General features: G+C 62.6%; 2 protein-coding genes across 3 annotated transcripts in view; one reads left to right on the top strand and one right to left on the bottom strand.

Annotated features, from left to right (window-relative positions):
• The window catches only part of HADHA (hydroxyacyl-CoA dehydrogenase trifunctional multienzyme complex subunit alpha), a 28,412-nt gene extending 20,881 nt beyond the window's left edge, over window positions 1-7,531 (top strand). For both annotated transcript variants that reach the window (XM_063330798.1, XM_063330797.1), the window contains 6 exons: window positions 1,694-1,834; window positions 3,122-3,190; window positions 3,563-3,758; window positions 4,650-4,764; window positions 5,348-5,493; window positions 6,902-7,531. In XM_063330798.1, the coding sequence (XP_063186868.1) occupies window positions 1,694-1,834; window positions 3,122-3,190; window positions 3,563-3,758; window positions 4,650-4,764; window positions 5,348-5,493; window positions 6,902-7,047 (813 nt within the window). In that variant the 3' untranslated portion in view covers window positions 7,048-7,531. The remainder of the gene's footprint in view (window positions 1-1,693; window positions 1,835-3,121; window positions 3,191-3,562; window positions 3,759-4,649; window positions 4,765-5,347; window positions 5,494-6,901) is intronic.
• A 1,416-nt stretch (window positions 7,532-8,947) lies between these two features.
• On the bottom strand, window positions 8,948-17,921 carry GAREM2 (GRB2 associated regulator of MAPK1 subtype 2). Its single transcript, XM_063327884.1, has 6 exons — window positions 17,740-17,921; window positions 15,596-15,736; window positions 13,459-13,589; window positions 11,694-12,809; window positions 10,836-10,999; window positions 8,948-10,063 (listed from the first exon to the last, which is right to left on the bottom strand). The coding sequence occupies exons 1-6, from the start codon at window positions 17,849-17,851 to the stop codon at window positions 9,211-9,213; spliced, it is 2,517 nt and encodes an 838-aa protein (XP_063183954.1). The 5' UTR covers window positions 17,852-17,921; the 3' UTR covers window positions 8,948-9,210.
• Window positions 17,922-18,224: the final 303 nt, after the last annotated feature.

Genomic DNA, 18,224 nt, shown 5'->3' on the forward strand with positions numbered 1-18,224 from the left:
CTTTGTGTGGAGCAGCCTGCCCTGGGGGACGTGCCGGGTGGAGTTACCATCTGAATGTGCTGGATTGCGAGGAGTCAACTGCCTGCTGTTTTTCATTGCCATCTCTGACTGCCGAGGGTACCTGCGGTACCTGCTGGCGTGAGGCTGGCAGATCTGACACAGGCCCTGCAGGAGACCTGCGCCCTTCGGGGAGCAGCAGCAGGAGACCAGCCGTGACACTGCAGTGTTTGAAGTAACGTGAGGGATCTGTGTGACCAGGTGGTGTCACCTCCTGAGGGCTAAACATTGGTCTAGGGCAGCCTGGATATAAAAAGGGGAAAATACTTTCCCCTCCTTTGAGGAATTTGCTTTGCCTACCTGGGGCTGCGGAAAAAGCAGGGAAGAGCAAGCAGCTCACCTGCAAGATAATCCCATCTCCTTCTCTAAAACAGGGAGGACGGGGAGGCAGTGGCAGTGTGGGGAGAAGGAGGGGGAAGCTCTAGAGCTCAGTTGGAAAGTGTTACGCAAATGCAAAGCACGGGTACCCTTGCCTGGTTCCCAAAACTCCTACAAGGGTCTCAGTTACTGCCCCAAGCCTCTGCTGCTTGTCTTCCTGCAGAAGCTCTGTGGGTGTCTGCAAAGGTTGTAGAGTGACAACGTGCATCTCCACTGTCAGAGGTTCCTGTGACCTTCGTGCGCCTCTTCTGGTTTACTGTCGGACCTTAGTTGCATCAGAAATGCAAACTGAGTCTTACCTGTTCATACTTGCAGATAACATCCTCCTGCTGTCTAAATTGCCTGTGTAATGGCTCTTTATGGCAAAACTAATAGGAAATCAGTTAACCAATTAGCGTATTTATTTAATTATTTTTGCAGTCCGCAACTCTCCTGTGAGGTGCCTCTGACATATATGGATCTTAGTGCCAAGTGTAGCTTCCAGGAGGCATGAAGGTGACATGGTGATTACGTGGTCATGTTTAAGTGAGGCACAGAGCCGAATGATCTCCATACAAGTGCTGTTCCCAGAGGAGGGCTGCGCTTACCTCTGTAATTAGTTTCTGGAAACATGCCTTCTCGTCCTTAAATTCACTTCAGCACCAAAAAAAGAAACAAACCATTCACAAGGAGAACACAGGGACCCTCCTCAACATCTGTCTCTGTGACTGCCGTTCCACTCTCAAAGTCCAGAAGAAGAACCACCCCGGCGCGTGGCTGCGCTGCCAGCTCAGATAGTACCTGCGGATCACGCAGTGCCTGTATTTGCCTGAGGACTGAGCCCAGCTAAGATTCCCAGACAGGTTTTGCTGCCAGACTATTAACAAGTACAGAGAGAGCTCTTGGTCCTGTAGGCGTTATACCTAAATAGGGTTTAGCCATGGTTTTTGTCAGTGTTGGGTTGATGGTTGGACTTGATGATCTGAAAGGTCCTTTCCAACCCAGGCAATTCTATGACTCTATTCTATGATTCTAAAAATCCTCACTGAGGGAAGAGCTGTGGGGCATGTGCTACGTCCGTGGGAAGGCCAAGGGGAGAAAGGGAGATGGAGAGAGAGGGATACAGCAGAGCGTGTGGCTGAATGGATAGTGCACTGTGGTGGTGGGGGCTGCAGCCCATGCTAGCCTGTGTCCCTCTGTAGCTGGCCACTTGACTTGCCCAGCAGAATACTCTGGAAGCCAAAGTCTGTCTTAAACCTGTTCCCTTCCTTCTGCCTAGGTGATCGGGATGCACTACTTCTCCCCTGTTGACAAAATGCAGCTGCTGGAGATCATCACCACAGATAAAACATCCCAGGACACCGCTGCTTCCGCTGTCGCTGTTGGCCTCAAACAGGGCAAGGTTGTCATCGTGGTAAAGGTGAGGGAACACTGCACAAAATATGAGCTGGGATAATAAATAAATAAAAGGACAGGCTTGTGCACTGAGAGAAGGCTGAAATGTGGCTGTGAATACACTGGCATTAGCTACTCACACTGAGAAGTAAAAATGGAGGTTAGAAGGAGGCAGGTGCCCAAGCGATCCCTCAAGTGTCCTTTGAAGCAGCCATGGAAGGCCAGAAGGCACAGAACAGGCTGATGGGCCAGCGCGAGGAGCTGGCAGTCTTGCTCCACACGGCTTCCAGGAGGCTGAAGTCTCTGGTGGCATCTCAGATGGAGCGGAGTCTGGGCAGGACTCTGGCCACCTCTTCTCCCTGGCACTGCAAGGACAGAGCGGCCTGTGAGCAGTAACCCTTGTCCTGGATTTAGATGTTGTGTGAGGGGGGGCAGAAATACACGTGCAAGTGTAAGGGAAGAGCTGTACCGAGCAGAGGGAGAAGACTGAGCACAGCACAGCGAGGCAGCAGCTGGGAACAAACTGCTGTGGTCTCTAGGAGCAGGCAGCAGAGCCTCGGAAAAGCCATGGGCTTTGAGTGGTTCGTTAGGCTGATGGCTGCTGCTGAGCACACGGCCCTCCAAACAGAGCTGGTCTCACGCTCCGCAGTAGAAAGCTTCAGTGATGCTGTTTCAGCTGTGTGGGAGGTTCAGCCGGTAGGCTCAGGGCAGTTTTAGTGTGGTTTTGGATTGGTTTTTTCACTGATGCCTGAGGTTGCCAGCAATGCTGAGCAGGTCTCTCCTGTGGTGCTGGGAAAACTGGCTTGTTTAAAAGTGCTCTAGGCATCTCTGAAGGCCGGTGGAGATGGTGCTGCTTCTCCAAGCCCCATCCCTACATCAGATGCTTCCCTGAATGGCAGTTTGCAGCTAATCTATTGCTTCCTGACTTTGTGAGCAATATCAGAGGTGAAACAACTCGTTCATGCCTGTGCTGAGCACCCTTTCCCCCTGTCAGCCTGCAGTGCTTGGTGAAGCAAGGGGACTTCTGTAGCCTGTTTCAGACGTCTCGGCATTAATTCAAATAAAAACACTCTGGTGGGAACTTCCAGGGAGTAACTCCATGGAAGTCTTCAAACACTGCTGAGCCCTACAGGAAAAAACTGTTCTAGGAGTGGATAACATACTGTTGGAAATGGAATTCAGTGTGGTTTCCCTGCATGCCCGTGCCTGAATTGCAGCCTGGGCTGTGAAACGCAGTTCTTGCGCTGCCGAGAGAGTCCGTGTTCCTGCAGTTTGTACTCACCCGCCTTCCTGCTGCACTCCTCTTCCCTAGGATGGGCCTGGCTTCTACACCACCAGGTGCCTGGGGCCGATGCTGGCAGAAGTGGTCCGAGTTCTCCAGGTGCGTATCCCGTCGGCTACTGAACATCCACCAGATAGTTTTTCCTTGCCCCCGATCAGGCTGACGCCAGCCCTGGCTGAGAAGGGAGGTGGGTAACCAGCCCCGGTGCCCATGGTTGTCCCCAGCCAAGAGCAGGGCTGTGGTCTGATGAGACCTGGTGCAGGCAGTGATGAGGCTCTTTCCTCCCCACATGGCACCGGGGGAGAGTCGGGAATGGGGCAAGCATGATTACACTGCTCCTGTCTGTAGCCAAATGGCTAATGGGGCTGGTCGCAGTCTGTGGCCGCAGATGAGCAGCAGCTTTCTGCCCCCACGCTGGGTTTCCAGGACCCTGGCCTAGACATAACATTGCTTCCCCTTCCACTCCTGCAGGAGGGCATTGACCCAAAGAAAATAGATGCTCTCTCTACGGCCTTCGGCTTTCCTGTGGGTGCTGCCACGCTGATCGATGAGGTGGGTGTGGATGTGGCCACGCACGTGGCTGAGGACCTCGGCAAGGCCTTTGGTGAGCGCTTTGGAGGAGGCAGCATCGAGTTGTTCAAGCTCATGGTGGAAAAAGGTTTCTTAGGTGAGACACTAAGCTGTTTTAATTGAATGTGTTTCTGCTTTGTTCAAGAAAAAGCGGTAGCATCCATCAGCCTATTCCGCCTCAGTTGAGAGCAGGCAGAGAACGGTCCTGGGGACAGGTTGGGAATCCCCCCGAGCTGTACCCTGGGTAGACCTTTGGTTGCAGCCACACGTTCCTTTGCAGAAAAGGCGGCAGCAGGTAAAGACGCTGCCCAGAGCAAAGGCAGCAGGCAAGTTCTCATCAACGTCTGTCTGGCCCCTTCGTGAAACCCGCACAAGTGCTCTGGGGCCTGAGAAGCGAGTGGCTGGAAATCAACGTGCTCGACTGAAACAAGCCCTGAGCTGAGCTTTAGAAGCTCTGCGCAAGGAAAAATTATGTCTGTCCACATGGTAGAAGCTGTGCCCCGGTGGCGCTGGGTGCCAGAGGCAGCTGTGCCTATGAGCGCACCAGGACGGAGCAGCATCCATCAGTGGGACCTGCACTGGGACCATGACAGCTCTCACCCTCCAATGACCCAGGCTGTGACCAGGCCCCTGGCAGTGTGGGTTACTCAGGAGATCTTGTCGTCTCTGTCCCGTGCTCCCAATGACTGTGTCTTTTTGCTGCTGTAGCCATGGAAGCGGTGGCATTATTTAACTGTCCTCTGTACCTAGTGAGGGCATTAGGGCCTGGCACAGTGGCGGCATCCTGCCAAGGAGTCAGCTGGACGTGGACCCCGTTCCCTCTGTCCTTGTTGAGGCAGCAGACAGGCTCCCTCTGAAGTGCAGAGAAGCTGCCTGTGCTGGGAGGATCTGCTCGTGCAGCAGGAGTCACAAGAAGATCAGAGGCGAAGGTGTCACAAGCAGACAGGGTGCGTGGCAGAATATAACTGTCTCTTTTTATCCCCGGCAGGTCGCAAGGCAGGGAAAGGCTTTTATGTTTACCAGGAGGGGGTGAAGAACAGGAACGTGAATTCTGGCATGGATGAGATCTTGGCGCGGTTCAAAGTGGCAGCCAAACCTGAAGTGTGAGTAGCTGTGCCCGCTGAGGGCTGGTGTGGGCTGGCTCTCGCCCCTGCCCAGCTCCTTCTCCTGCCTCTGCGCAGCAGCGCGAGGGCTGCACCAGGCAGCGCTGGAGGACGTTGCTGAACAGAGTCACTCCAGATGGCATTCGGCTGTCCCCACGTAGCGGGGCAGGCTGTTGGCTCTGGAGACCCTGCGCTGTGAAGAAAGGCATCCTTGAATTTACCAGCATTTGCTTGGGCACCTTTGCCAGAAAGCTTTTCCGTGGTGGGGCTTGCCAGGGCAGGTGGGTTGGTGCAGCCCCTGTTGTGACCTTCCTGGCATTGGACTGTTGTACAGCCTGGCACTGAAACATCTGGAGCAGTCCCCATCTGGCCTGGTCGAGCCTTTGCCATTCTTATGTGCCTGCCTCGGGTCGCAACACGGCACTTAGTCCTTATCCTCGTGCAGATGGGGACAGTCTCAGGGAGAAATGATTCTCTCGCCTACCCCAGGCCTGGCTTTGTCCCCAGTCTGAGCTGGCTTCATGTGCTCCTCCATCCAGCTGCTGCGTTACCTGCACAGCCCTTACAGACTCTTTCCTTGCAGCTGCACTGATGAGGACATCCAGATGCGCTTGGTGACGAGGTTTGTGAACGAGGCAGCCATGTGCCTGCAGGAGGGGATCCTCAGCAACCCTGTGGAGGGAGATATTGGTGCTGTGTTCGGCCTGGGCTTCCCACCATGCCTGGGAGGTAAGTGGGCTCAGCTGGGCTTTTTGCTTGGCTCAGAAGCTTTGTAGTGACCTTGCCTCTTGGGCTCTAGCCACCAGAGGTGAGTCAGCTGTTAAGGCCCGGTTTGAGCTGCAGTCTGACAAGCCTGAATGTCCTTCTCCCACGTAAAGCCTGAGCCAGAGAGGTAGCTCCAGCATTCCCACCCCACGAGAGGTGGTAGTGAGCCAGGGAGCTGCTGTGGGATGTTTCTGCCGGGACCCAGTGGGGTTCCTCTGCTGGTACAGCTGTTTCACAGAGCTGTAGCTGGTGAGGATCAAGGGACTGTAACCAGGCCATGTGCCGTGTCTTCAGGTTTGAATGAGAAGGCAGGGCCATGCTGGCCTCAGCCTCATCAGCGCTTCCCATGAGAACTTCAAAGAAAGAGCTTTTGCCATGCCTTGATAGTCATGGGGCTGTAGGTTGGATGGGAGATTTGCAAAGGCCCTACATTTTTAAGAAATCCCTGGCTTGCTTTTGTGCAGCCGCATGGTCCTCGGTGAAAAACGAGGCTCTGGTGTCTCCTCTCTTGCCACCACTACTTGCCTGAGTGGGCAGGCAGGCATCTTCTGGAAACCTGGTGTTGTGCTGCGCATAGAGCTGAAAAATGGCACCCAAGGACCTACCGTTCCCCGTGTGCCCTCACACGGCACTGCTAAAGCTGAGCTGATAACCTCAGCCATGGTGCACAGCACCTTTCAGCCCAAGGTACTTATTGGGCCCAGCCAAGACCATGGCAAAGTTCTCCTGGACCTGTCTGCAGCCTGGCTGGGTGGCCATGGCTTGGGCAGTGGATGAGGTGTGAGCTGAGGTGTGTGTCACAGCTGAAGGATGCTAAGGGCTCTTGCGCGTGAGGTGGTGCTTCTGCCGAGTACCTCGCGCTTTCCCTCCTTGAGGCGAGCTCAGGCTTGAAGAGGAATTCCAGCTACCTGTGCCCCAGCTTGTCCCCTCGTGCTCGGGCAGCCTGCCTTCCCTGCAGCACACCCTCTGGCCTGCGGGGAGCCCCGCGGCTTTGCTGCCAGTTTTAGGATGGGCATTTCAGACCAAGCAAAAGCACCAGCACGGGTGGCAGCATGCTTCTGCTCCCCTCTGAGCTGGGGGGACGCCGGGGAAGGACGCGGTGCTGCTCCAGCTTGTCAGCGCCTGGGCTGTGACAGGGAAGAGGCTCCTACGCACACTGGGACTATCCCAAAATTTGTCACCGCAGCAACCCAGTATACATCTGCTTGGCGCAGGTGGGCAGGCAGGGAGCAGGGTCCTGCGTTGCCCTGCCGAAAGACTGTAGGGGATCTTCCAGAAAAGGATAAACTGGGAAAAATCAGTGCTCTCACTCTTCAGGCACCTTGATGCCGCTCGCTTCCTTGGCACGGATGTGTCCCTTTGTCCCCGGCAGGTCCCTTCAGGTACGCAGACTCGTACGGAGCTAAGCAGTTGGTGGACAAGCTGCGGAAATACGAAGCCGTCTATGGCTGCCAGTTCACGCCGTGCCAGCTGCTGGTGGACTACGCCAACAGCCCAAACAAGAAATTCCACCAGTGAGCGTGGCCCGACACCACCCGCCCGTGACGCGCCACCAGCTCGAGCCGGGACCACCAGGCTCTCCAGCGACACCCCATTCTCTGTAGGTTAATCTGCAAAGCACCCGGGGGAGGCAGGGAAGGAAGGAGGGTGGCAGCGGATTGCCTCGTGGCTTGTAGTCATTTCAAGTGCCTTATCAGCTACTGTGTGTTGGGCACCTCCGTCCCATGCTAGCGGGGGCCTGGTGGCTCCTTGCTGGGAGAGAGATTTTCTTCTGTGTTCGCCTCCATGCTGTGACTTCCAGAGCTCCCGGTCTGGCAGGCAGCATCCAGCACGCAGCCGGCCCTAAGGCCTTGCCTTTCCGTAAACTTCCACCGAAATAAATCCCCGTCTCCTGGGTTTGGACTCCATGCCTGCTTCTCCTCCCGTCTTGCTGGGGCAGCAGCCTCTCGGCACCAAGGAAGGGAACCGCTCGAGTCGGAAATAAAGCGTTCAGGCAATCCTCTGGGATCCTTTCCGTGCTTGCCGCCTGCGAGACCCGGAAAGGGGCTGCTGACGGTTGCTGGAGGGTGGGGAAAGGCAGGGGCTGGGGGCAGTGCAGAACAAAGACCGTCTCTGTCACCTCTGCCATCAATCAGGGGCTGTGAGGAGCCTCCAGCTCCTTTGTCTGGCCCCGAGCGCTGCCGCCGGGGTTATGCTGGCAGATGGACCTGCCCGTAATTGCAAATCAAGCAGCCAAAGGCCAGAAGGGTCCCCCGTGGGGAGAGCTCAGTTTAAACTAAAAGGCTTTAAATCTCTGTGCACCTGGCACTAATTTCCGAGCTGGCCTGGCCTCCGCCTCCCGCCTCCCTGCGGTGCCTTGCCGGGGCTCCAGCCTTTTTCCTGCGCCCTGGCAGGGCTCGGGCCAGGAGCTGAGTGAAGCTGCTCCTCTCGCGTCATGTCTGTGCTTGTTTCTCAAAGCTACCGGGACAAAATTGGGCTGAGACATCATCTCCTCTGCTGGGGGAGGCACCGGGCTGCCGGCGGAGCTGGTAACCAGCCTTCAGCCCTCCCTGGGCAGGGGGTGCAGGGCTGGGCAGCAGCTGTGCTTGTGGGGTGTGAGCCATGTACGAGGCAGACCTGATCCCTTTACGTGGCCGAGGAGCTGGAATTGGGTCCGGGGAGGTCTGGTCCCAGCCCCTCCTGTTGCTATGGCCCCATCGAGCTCTGTGCAGAGCAGGGTTTGGGGAGCTCAGGGCCCTGGGGGCACCTCGCCATCAGGCAGAGGAGCTTCCTTCCAGGGCCCTGACATCCCCGGGGGCACAGGCAGCACGGAGCAGATCCCGGAGCAATGCTTTCGTAGGATGGTTTGGGTGGGAAGGGACCTTTAAAGCCCCCCCAGTGCCACCCCCTGCCCTGGGCAGGGACACCTCCCACCAGCCCAGGTTGCTCCAAGCCCCAGCCAACCTGGCCTTGAACCCCTCCAGGGATGGGGCAGCCACAGCTTCTCTGGGCAACCTGGGCCAGGGGCTCACCCCCCTCACACCAAAGAATTTCTTCCCAATATCTCATCCAAATCTCCCCTCTTCCAGTGTAAAACCCTTCCCCCTCGTCCCATGGCTCCCCTCCCTGCTCCAGAGTCCCTCCCCAGCTTTCCTGGAGCCCCTTGAGGGACTGGCAGGGGCTGGAAGGTCTCCGCGGAGCCTTCTCCAGGCTGAACCCCCCCAGCTCTCTCAGCCTGTCCTCCCAGCAGAGGGGCTCCAGCCGTTGGATCATTTTTTGTGGCTCTCCTTTCCCTTGCATGGAGGACACTGGACCCTTCGCACGAGGTGGGAATGGTATGCAAGGGTGGAGGCAACCCCGGAGCCTCCATCCCTGCCAAAAGCCCCTTCCCCTCTCCTCCCTGTGCCAAGGGCCTTCTCCGTTGGCTGGTTTTTCTCCCGTAAGTTTATTACACTAATCCACAAGGATTAAGTTAAACCAGTCAACGCAAACTCCAGTATTTTCCAGCCCCTTTGGGCCAAAATTACCGTCCAGTGTTAAAGTGGAAAGGAAAGGAGGGCTGGGCAATAGGGCCGAGCTGCCGGGGAGGAGGAACCCCCCAGTCCGTGGGGCAGGGGACAGGAGCGGGGAGAGCCAGAGCCGTGGTCCAAGCGGCTGAGGGGACCCCCCACCATGGTCCATGGGGGGGTCCCCGGCGTGGGGCTAGATCTTGGGGCGCCAGCCCTTGATGAACTGCATGATCTTCTTCACCTGGAGCTTGGTGAGGCGGAAGTCGTCGGCCAGGATCTCCTCACTGAGCTGCACGAAGATGCTGCCGTCGATGCGCTCGCGGGCGAAGAAGCTGACCACGTCCTCGGAGAGGCCGATGAAGCGCAGGCACTTGGACACCTCCTCCAGCGAGAGGGCCGAGAGGTCGGCGGGGGGCAGCCAGGGCGAGCCGTCCCCGCTGGGACGGGGGGCGGCTGGCGGGGCCCCCCCATCGCCCCGCGCCGCTGGTGGCACCTCGATGACGCCCTGCGCCAGGTAGACGCGGGTGACGCCACCCTCGGCCCCACGCAGGACAGCAGGCGAGAGCGGGGCCGCCCCACGGATGACGATACTGTCCCCCTCAAAGCCTTTGGGGGGGCGAGGGGGGGGCGCCGGCTCCTCCACGGGGGCGAAGGGCTCTGGCGAGGAGGAGGAGGAGGGGGCGGCTGGGGCCGAAGGCGGCTTGGGCCACTCCGGGCTCTCCGGCCATTCGGCCGGGCCGGCGAAGGGGTTGAGAGCCCCAAAGGGGGCAAAGCGTTTTTGGGGGGGCTTGAGGCGGGGGCAGCTGCGGTAGGGCTTCAGGGGGGGCTCGGCCCCCGGCAGTGGGGTTGAGCAGCCGCTGCCCGCCCCGGCCCCCGCCTCGACGTACGCCCAGGGGTCCGACCAGGAGGAGGGGGGCGGCTGGGCGGCGGGGGGCAGCGGGCGCCCGGGGGGGTCCCCGGCTTTGCAGTCGCCCCAGGTGCAGGGGTAGCAGTACAGGGAGTAGGCGTCGGGCGAGGGAGAGCCGCTGCCGCTCCGCGGGACAGACCTGCCGGAGGAAGGGGACCAGAGAACCATGGAATGGTTTGGGTGGGAAGGGACCTTAAAGGCCACCCAGTGGCACCCCCTGCCCTGGGCAGGGACACCTCCCACCAGCCCAGGTTGCTCCAAGCCCCGGCCAACCTGGCCTTGAACCCCTCCAGGGATGGGGCAGCCACAGCTTCTCTGGGCAACCTGGGCCAGGGGCTCACCCCCCTCACACCAAAGAATTTCTTCCCAATAGCTCATCCCAATCTCCCCTCTTCCAGTGTAAAACCCTTCCCCCTCGTCCCACGGCTCCCCTCCCTGCTCCAGAGTCCCTCCCCAGCTTTCCTGGAGCCCCTTGAGGGACTGGCAGGGGCTGGAAGGTCTCCGCGGAGCCTTCTCTTCTCCAGGCTGAACCCCCCCAGCTCTCTCAGCCTGTCCTCCCAGCAGAGGGGCTCCAGCCCTCCCAGCATCTCCGGGGCCTCCTCTGGCCCCGCTCCAACAGCTCCGTGTCTCTCCTGTGCCGAGGCCCCAGCGCTGGAGGCAGCACTGCAGGGGGGTCTCCCCCGAGCGCAGCAGAGGGGCAGAATCCCCCCCTCGCCCTGCTGCCCACGCTGCTGGGGATGCAGCCCAGGCTGCGGGGGGGTTCTGGGCTGCCAGCGCACGGTGCCGGCTCGTGGCCAGCTTCTCATCCACCACCACCATCGCTCCACGGATGCAGGTACATCGGTCCCCAGGCTGTCAGCCCACCACCCCGTCCCCATCGCAGCATCCCCAGCCGCGCTGCAGCCACTCACCCGTCGTGGAGCCCCGAGGAGTAGTAGGAGAGGCTGGGGCTGGGCGAGGGAACAGGTGCCAGCTTCGGGCAGCGCAGGGGTGCCGGGGGGCTGCAGGGCGCTGGGGGGCGGCCGCCCCGGGGCGGCACAGGGGGTGCGTTCAGCAGCCGGCACTCCTCCTTCACCTGGAAGGGGGGGGTGAGCACCATCAGGCCCCCGGTGCCAGGGAATTTGCCCCCAGGACCCCGTGGCTGGCGGTGGCGATGGGGGACTTGGGGGCAGCCAGACCCGGCCGAGCCACAAAGCTCTGGGTACCAACAGGGTGGGGGAGCCCCAGGGAACTGGGTACCCCATGGCACAGGGATCCCAGAAATTTGGGTACCCCCACAATGAAGGAGAACCCAAAAATTTGGGTACCCCACGGTGCAGGGAGCCCTCGGGACTCCAAAAAACAGGGTGCAGGGGAGCCCAGAGGATTTGGGTACCCCCACAGTGAAGAGAGTGCTGGGGACCCCATGGCACAGGGGTGTCCTGAGGATTTGGGTACCTCCTGGTGACGGGGAGCCCTGGGGAACTGGCACCCCGTGGTGCTGGGGAGCCCAGGGGATTTGGGTGACCCTGCGGAGCTGGGGGGGTGACTCCAGAGCCAGGGAACTGGGGGTCCCAGCCCAGAACCCCGCAGCACCTGAGCTGGGGGTCACACTGGCCATGCCGTGGGGCTGACAGCATGGCTGCGGGCTGTGCACCCCCTGCCCATGGCCATGCCGGGGCTCGCACACACCCCCCCCGGCTACCCCACGCATTGCCCCCGGCCAGGGCGGCAGGCAGGACCCCCGGGGTGCCATTCCCCATCCCCAAGGACGGGACCGTGGCTCTTACCGCCTCCGACTTGGGTGGCACAGGAGGCGGGGTGTCCCCGCGGCGCTCGTCCCCGGGCACGCCGGGGCGATGTGGGGACCCCAGTGGGGTGACGGCCCCGAAGGAGAGGAGGTCCTGCCGGCCGGCCCCGCTGCCCGCCTCGCAGCATCCCTCGGGGCCGGGGTTGCTCCAGAGCTCCTCGTAGGGGATCTCCAGCGGCTCCTGAGTCCTGAACTCGGGCTCAGCCCAGTCGGGCGTCATGTATTCCCGGTCGGGGTCGGGGAAGTCAGGCAGGGGCGGGCGCGGGGTGCTCCCCCCGGCTCCCCGCGGTCCCTGGCAGCGGGCGGCGGGCTCCCGGGGGACGCCGGTGCCACAGGGGCAGAGGGAGAGGCGCTGGAGGGGCTGGCTGAGCTCGTCGCGGGCGCAGGCGGGCAGGCAGAGCCGCAGGCGCCGGGGGCTGGCGCATTCCTCCGAGAAGTCCGGTTTGGCCTCCCGCACGGCCCGCGAGTACTCGTCGGGGTTGAAGCGGTCGTGGCAATACGCCGCGCTGTCCCGCAGCAGCTTCTCCAGCTGGGGGTCCCCGGCCAGGAGCCCCTCGGGCAGCTGGAAGCGGGGCATGTCGGTCAGCAGGAGGAAATGGAAAGGCACCAGCTCGTCCCGGCGGAGGATGCAGCACAACACCACCGTCTTGGAGATGATGCTGACCAGCTTGTAGCAGTGGCCCTCGCGGATGGCGTGCAGGTCGTAGGGGTTGCGCGCCGGGCGGCTGGGGACGGCCACGTTGACGGGCAGCCGCACCTTCTCGATGATGCTGCGGATGGTGTGCTCCCCCTCCTGCAGCCGCAGCTCCAGGGGGCTGCGCGTGCTGAAGCGGCCCTTGCACTGGAAGGGCAGGCTGAGGCTCTCGTTGGTGCGGTGGTTCATGCAGATCAGGCAGGGCATCTTGCCCTTCACCTGCCTGGCCCCCGCCGCCGGCGCCGCCTTGCCCAGCTTCCGCAGGATGGTGTTGAAGCGCGACTTCTCCTTCACCGTCTTGGCGCAGAGGATCTCGGCTTGGCCCATCAGCGTCAGCTCGTCCCCCGCGTGCAGCGTGAAGTTGTACACCTCGCTGTCCTCGCTGAACTCCCCCGACACCACCTGCCCCCGCACAGCCCCACCATGGGACCCGCTGCCCTGGACGTCCCACCACCATCCTGTAATGTGCCGCCACCAAGCCCTGATGCCCCACCGCTCTCCCCTGCCGTCCCACTGTTCTCTCCTAGTGGCTCACCACGGACCCCCAGTGTCCCCCCACCACCCCCGATTCCCGTCACCACCCCCTGATGTCTCACTGCTATCCCTGATGTCCCACGACCTACCCCTGGTGTCCCATCACCAACCCCTGATGTCCCCCCGCTATAACTTATGTCCCGCGACCTATCCCGATGTCCCACCACCATCCCCTGATGTCCCACCACCAACTCTTGATGTCCCACTACCACCCCCTGCTGTCCCATTGTCCTCTTCCGATGTCCCACCACCATCCCAATATCCCACCACTACCCACAATGTCTCACCACGTATCCCTGTTGTCCCACCACCAACCCTTGACCAATGTCCCACCACTATCCCTTGCTGGCACACTGTCCTCTCCCAATGTCCCACCACCACACCCCACTTCCCACCACCATACCCTGGTGTCCCACCACTATCTCCAATGTCCCACCACAATCCCCTGCTGCCTCATGACCACTCCCTGACATTCACCTTCTGTCCCACCACTGTCCTCTGCTGTCCCCATACAGACCTTCACGCTGAAGGTGATGGCCTCCATGACGAAGACGCGGTCTGGGAAGATGCTGGCCACCTCCTCCACGCTGTTGAAGTATTGCACGGGCTCACGGATGTCCCGGTCCTGGTCCAGCAGCTTGAACTTCCCTGTGTGGGACCCAGGGTGGTGAGAGGAGCCCGACTCCAGGGCCTGGCCACGGGGACTTGCTGTGACCCACCTTGGGGCCAGCATGGCCCTTTGCGGGGGGGCAGCCGCCCCCAAGACTGGCCTGGGGTCCCTGTCACATTTTATGGAGGCATCTCTGTGGGCTTCACCCAGTGTGTCCAAGTGCTGCAAGGGGACACCAGACCCCCCCCCCCCCCAATACCCATCCCTCGCACACGCAGCATCGAGGGGGGGTGGGTAGGACAAAGCACAAAGCCCCGCACACGTGGGGTGTCTCGGCAATGTCACTCCGGCACCCCCGGGAGCTGCCGGGACCAGAAACGCCCCGAGGATGGAGGAACCCTCCTGGAGCAGGGCCGGCGGAGCGGCCAAAACCACAGGGAGCCCCCATTGCCCCCCCAAAACCCAGTCCTGGTCCTGCCAGGGCCCCACAACCCCCCTCTGCCCCACACCTCGGGGGGGGGGCAGAGCCACCGGGGGGGACCTGGGAGGGGACAGGGTGGCTCAGCAGCAGCGATGGCAAAGGCAGGAGCCGGGGCGGGGGGGAACGTGCCTGGCAGCGAAAACGCCGCCATTGGCATCGGCTCGGCGGGGACGGACCTGAGGGGAATATTAATCCCCCGACGCGCCAACGGCACTGGGGACACGGGGGTCGGCGGAGGCTGGAGCCGGGAGCAGCCCCCCGAAGCCGGCTCGGGCATGGCCGAGCCCCCCAAGGCCGGTTAACACACTGCCCGGCGCTCCCCGCCTCGGCCCCCGTGGGACGGGGCGATTAACCCCTCCCCCGCTCCGTTTCCCATTACTTATTTATTAGCAGGACTCATTACCGCCATGGCGAGCACTTACAGCCGTCATTAAGGCTCTTGCTACGGCGGCCGCCGGCATCGCAGCACCTTCCTCTGTGTCGCCCGGGCCCCGGGCCCTTCCTTGTCCCGGCCCCATCCCATCCTTGTCCCTGTCCCCATCCCATCCTTGTCCCTGTCCCAACCCCATCCCTGTCCCTACGACAATCCCTGCCCCCATCCTTGTCCCTGTCCCCATCCCCGTCCCATCCTTATCCGTGTCTCTATTCCAACCCATCCTCATACCCATACCCAACCCTGTCCCCATGACAATTCCTGTCCCTGTCCCCATCCCATCCTTGTCCCTGTCCCCATCCCATCCCCATCCCACCCCATCCCTGTCCCCATCCCATCCTTGTCCCTATCCCATCTCCATCCCTGTCCCTGTCCCCGTGACAATCCCTGTCCCCATCCCCGTCCCATACTTGTGCCTGTCCCTATCCTCCCCCTGTCCCCATCCCATCCCTATCCTTGTCCCCATCCCATCCCTATCCTTGTCCCCATCCCTATCCCAGTCCCTGTCCCCATCCCATCCTCATCCCTGTCCCCATCCCACCCTTTCCCCATCCCCATCCCATCCTTGTCCCTGTCGTCATCCCACCCCTGTCCTCATCCCATCCCTGTCCCCATCCCATCCCTGTCGCTGTCCCATACTTGTCCCAGGCCCATCCCATCCCCATCCCTGTCCTCATCCCCATCCCCATCCCATCCTTGTCCCTGTCCTCATCCCACCCCTGTCCTCATCCCACCCCTGTCCCCATCCCATCCCTGTCCCTGTCCCATACTTGTCCCGGGCCCATCCCATCCCCATCCCTGTCCTCATCCTCATCCCCATCCCCATCCCCATCCCCATCCCATCCTGTCCCTGTCCCCATCCCATCCTTTCCCCTTCCCCATCCCCCCCCACCCCCAGCCCTGTCCCCATCCCCAGCCCATCCCCCCGCAGCCCCCGGCGTTGGGCTGGGCACTGGCATGGGGGTGGGGGGGCAGAGAGCAGCCCCCGACCCAGAGCGTCTCCTCTGGACTGGGCCACGCTGGAGCCCCCCCAGTTCAGCTGCCAGAGGCGGCGGGGGGGACCCCGAACCCTGCTGCCCCTGGGGACACCGACACCCTTGTCCTGGTCCCTCGCGCCCCGGCCCCCCCACCTGGGTACTGGAGCGGGATGTCGATTTTGGGGCCGATGACGTAGTGTCCCTCCTCCAGGCTGTGGGCCGTCACCGTCGTCCACTGCCGGCAGGAGTGGACCAGCAGCACGTCCTGGGCGCTCACCCCCTCCACGCGCTCGCCTGCGGGGGGACGGGGCTGTCACCACCCCTGGGACACCCCCCCACCCTCCCCACGGCACCCAGGGGTGGCCGGCGGGCGGCCGGAGGGACAGCGGGATGGACGGCGGGATGGTGGGATGAGCAGGTGCCGCTGCCAAGAGCCGCCAGTTGCCCGGGAAACAATTTCTTTGTCCCCCTGAAAAGCTGCAGCCGCCGCAAACAAGAAGTTTATTGAGCTGAGGCCGGCACAGGGGCCCCCCCGCCCCCCCCCCGGCCATGGCACCCACCCCAGCACCCACCCGGCTCCGGAGGGATGGACCCTGCTCCAGAGGGGATGGATCTGGGGGGGAACCCTATTCCAGAGGGGAATACCCAGCTGCAGGGATGGACCCTGCTCCAGAGGGGATGGATCTGGGGGGGAACCCTCTTCCAGAGGGGAATACCCAGCTGCGGGGATGGACCCTGCTCCTGAGGGGATGGACCTGGGAGGGGGAACCCTATTCCAGAGGGAACCATCCAGCTTGGGGGGGATGGATCCTGCTCTGGAGGGGATGGATCCTGCTCCGGAGGGATGGATCCTATCCTGGAGGGGCTGGATCCTGCTCCAGAGGGCTGGATTGTGCTCCAGAGGGGAGCACCCAGCTCTGGAGGGGCTGGATCCTGCTCCAGAGGGCTGGATTGTGCTCCAGAGGGGAGCACCCAGCTCTGGAGGGGCTGGATCCTGCTCCAGAGGGTCCCCATGGCTGGGGGCAGCAGTTGCCCCCCACCCCCCGGGTGCTGGCCCGGGCAGCGCATCGGAGCCGGGGCAGGAGCCCCAGGGACCCGGGTGGGAGGCAGCCCCCGGTCCCCCGTCATGTCTCACCTGGCCCCCCGGCCTTCCTCCCTCCTCCTCATCACTCCAGCCCCCCTCCCTTCTCCTGGTCCCTCCAGTCTTACTCCTTCCTCCTCCTCCTCCTCCACCCATCACTACATCCTCCCTCCTTCCCTCCTCCTGATCCCTCCAGCCTTCCTCTCTCCCTCTTCCTCCTCCTCCTCCAGTCTTCCCTTCTCCCTCCCCCTCCTCCCTCCAGCCTTCCTCCCTCCTCTTCCCCATCCCTCTAGCCTTCCTCGCTCTTCCCTCTACCATTTCTCCTTCCTCTCCATCCCTCTATCCTTCCTCTCTCCTCCTCCGCACCTCCAGCCTTCCTCCCTCCTCCTCCTCCTCACCCCTCCAGGCTTCCCCTCTCCCTCCTCCTCACCCCTCCAGCCTTCATCCCTACCTCATCCCCATCCCTCTGCCCTCCATCCCTCCCTCCTCATCCCTCCAGCCTTCATCCCTCCTCCTACCTCCAGCCTTCCTCTCTCCCTCCTCTCCATCACGCCAGCCTCCTTCCCTCCTCCTGTCCCTCCAGCCATCCTCCCTCCTCCTCCTCCTCACCCCTCCAGCCTTCATCCCTCCTCCTCCTGGTCCCTCCAGCCTTCCTTCCTCCTCCTCCTCCTCCCCATCACTCCATCCTCCCTCCTTCCCTCCTCCTGGTCCCTCCAGCCTTCCTCCCTCCTCCTCCTCATTTCTCCAGCTTTCCTCCTTCCCCCTCTTCATTCCTCCAACTTCCTCCTCCTCCCTCCAGCCTTCCCCCCCCCCGCCCCTTCTTGTCCCTCCAGCCTTCCTCCTTCCCTCCTCCCCATCACTCCAGCCTCCCTCCCACCTCCTGATCCCTTCAAGCCTTCCTCCCTCCTCCTCCCCATCACTCCATCCTTCCTCCTTCCCTCCTCCGGGTCTCTCCAGCCTTTCTCCCCCCACCCCCTCCTGGTCCTTCCAGCCTTCCTCCCTCCCCCCTCCTCCTCCTCCTCCCCATCACTCCATCCTTCCTCCTTCCCTCCTCCTCCTCCCCCCCATCACTCCATCCTCCCTCCTTCCCTCCTCCTGGTCCCTCCAGCCTTCCTCCCTCCTCCTCCTCGTCCCCCCAGCCTTCATCTCCCCTTGTGTACTTCATCCCCCCTTCCCCCCCGCCCTGCCCCCCGGCCCCCCGGCGCCCCCGGCTCACCCTGCCCGAGGCAGACGAGGGTGGGCAGCCGGCACTGGCTGACGATGGCGTCGAGGGGCAGCGCCGCGGGGCTCCAGCGGAGCCGGGCCAGCCCCGCCGCCAGCTTCTCCATCGCATCGCGGCTCAGGCCGGCCCCGGGCCGCGGGGGGGGGGCGGCCGCGCCGGGCTCCGTCGCCGCCGCCGGGCCGGGGCCGGGGCCGGGGGCGGGCGGGGGGGCGGCGGGGAGCGGGGCAGCCGGGAGCCGCCCCCCGCCCGCCCCCGGCCCCTCCTGCCCGCCCGCCCCGGCAGGCGGGACCCCCCCCCCCCCCGCGGCGGGGGCGGGGGGAGGCGGCGGGCGGGGACCCCCCCGTGGCCGGGCATCCCCCCGGCGGGGACCCCCGAGGCGGGGGGGCTGCTCCCGGGGGGGGGAAACGCCGCCCCCCGGGGATGGGGCCGCCGTCCGGAGGGACCGCCGCTCGCCCGGGGGTACCGGGGGGCTCAGCCCG

This window comes from Chroicocephalus ridibundus, chromosome 3 (genome assembly GCF_963924245.1).
Source record: "Chroicocephalus ridibundus chromosome 3, bChrRid1.1, whole genome shotgun sequence".
In the NCBI taxonomy this organism is placed as follows: Eukaryota; Metazoa; Chordata; class Aves; order Charadriiformes; family Laridae; genus Chroicocephalus; species Chroicocephalus ridibundus.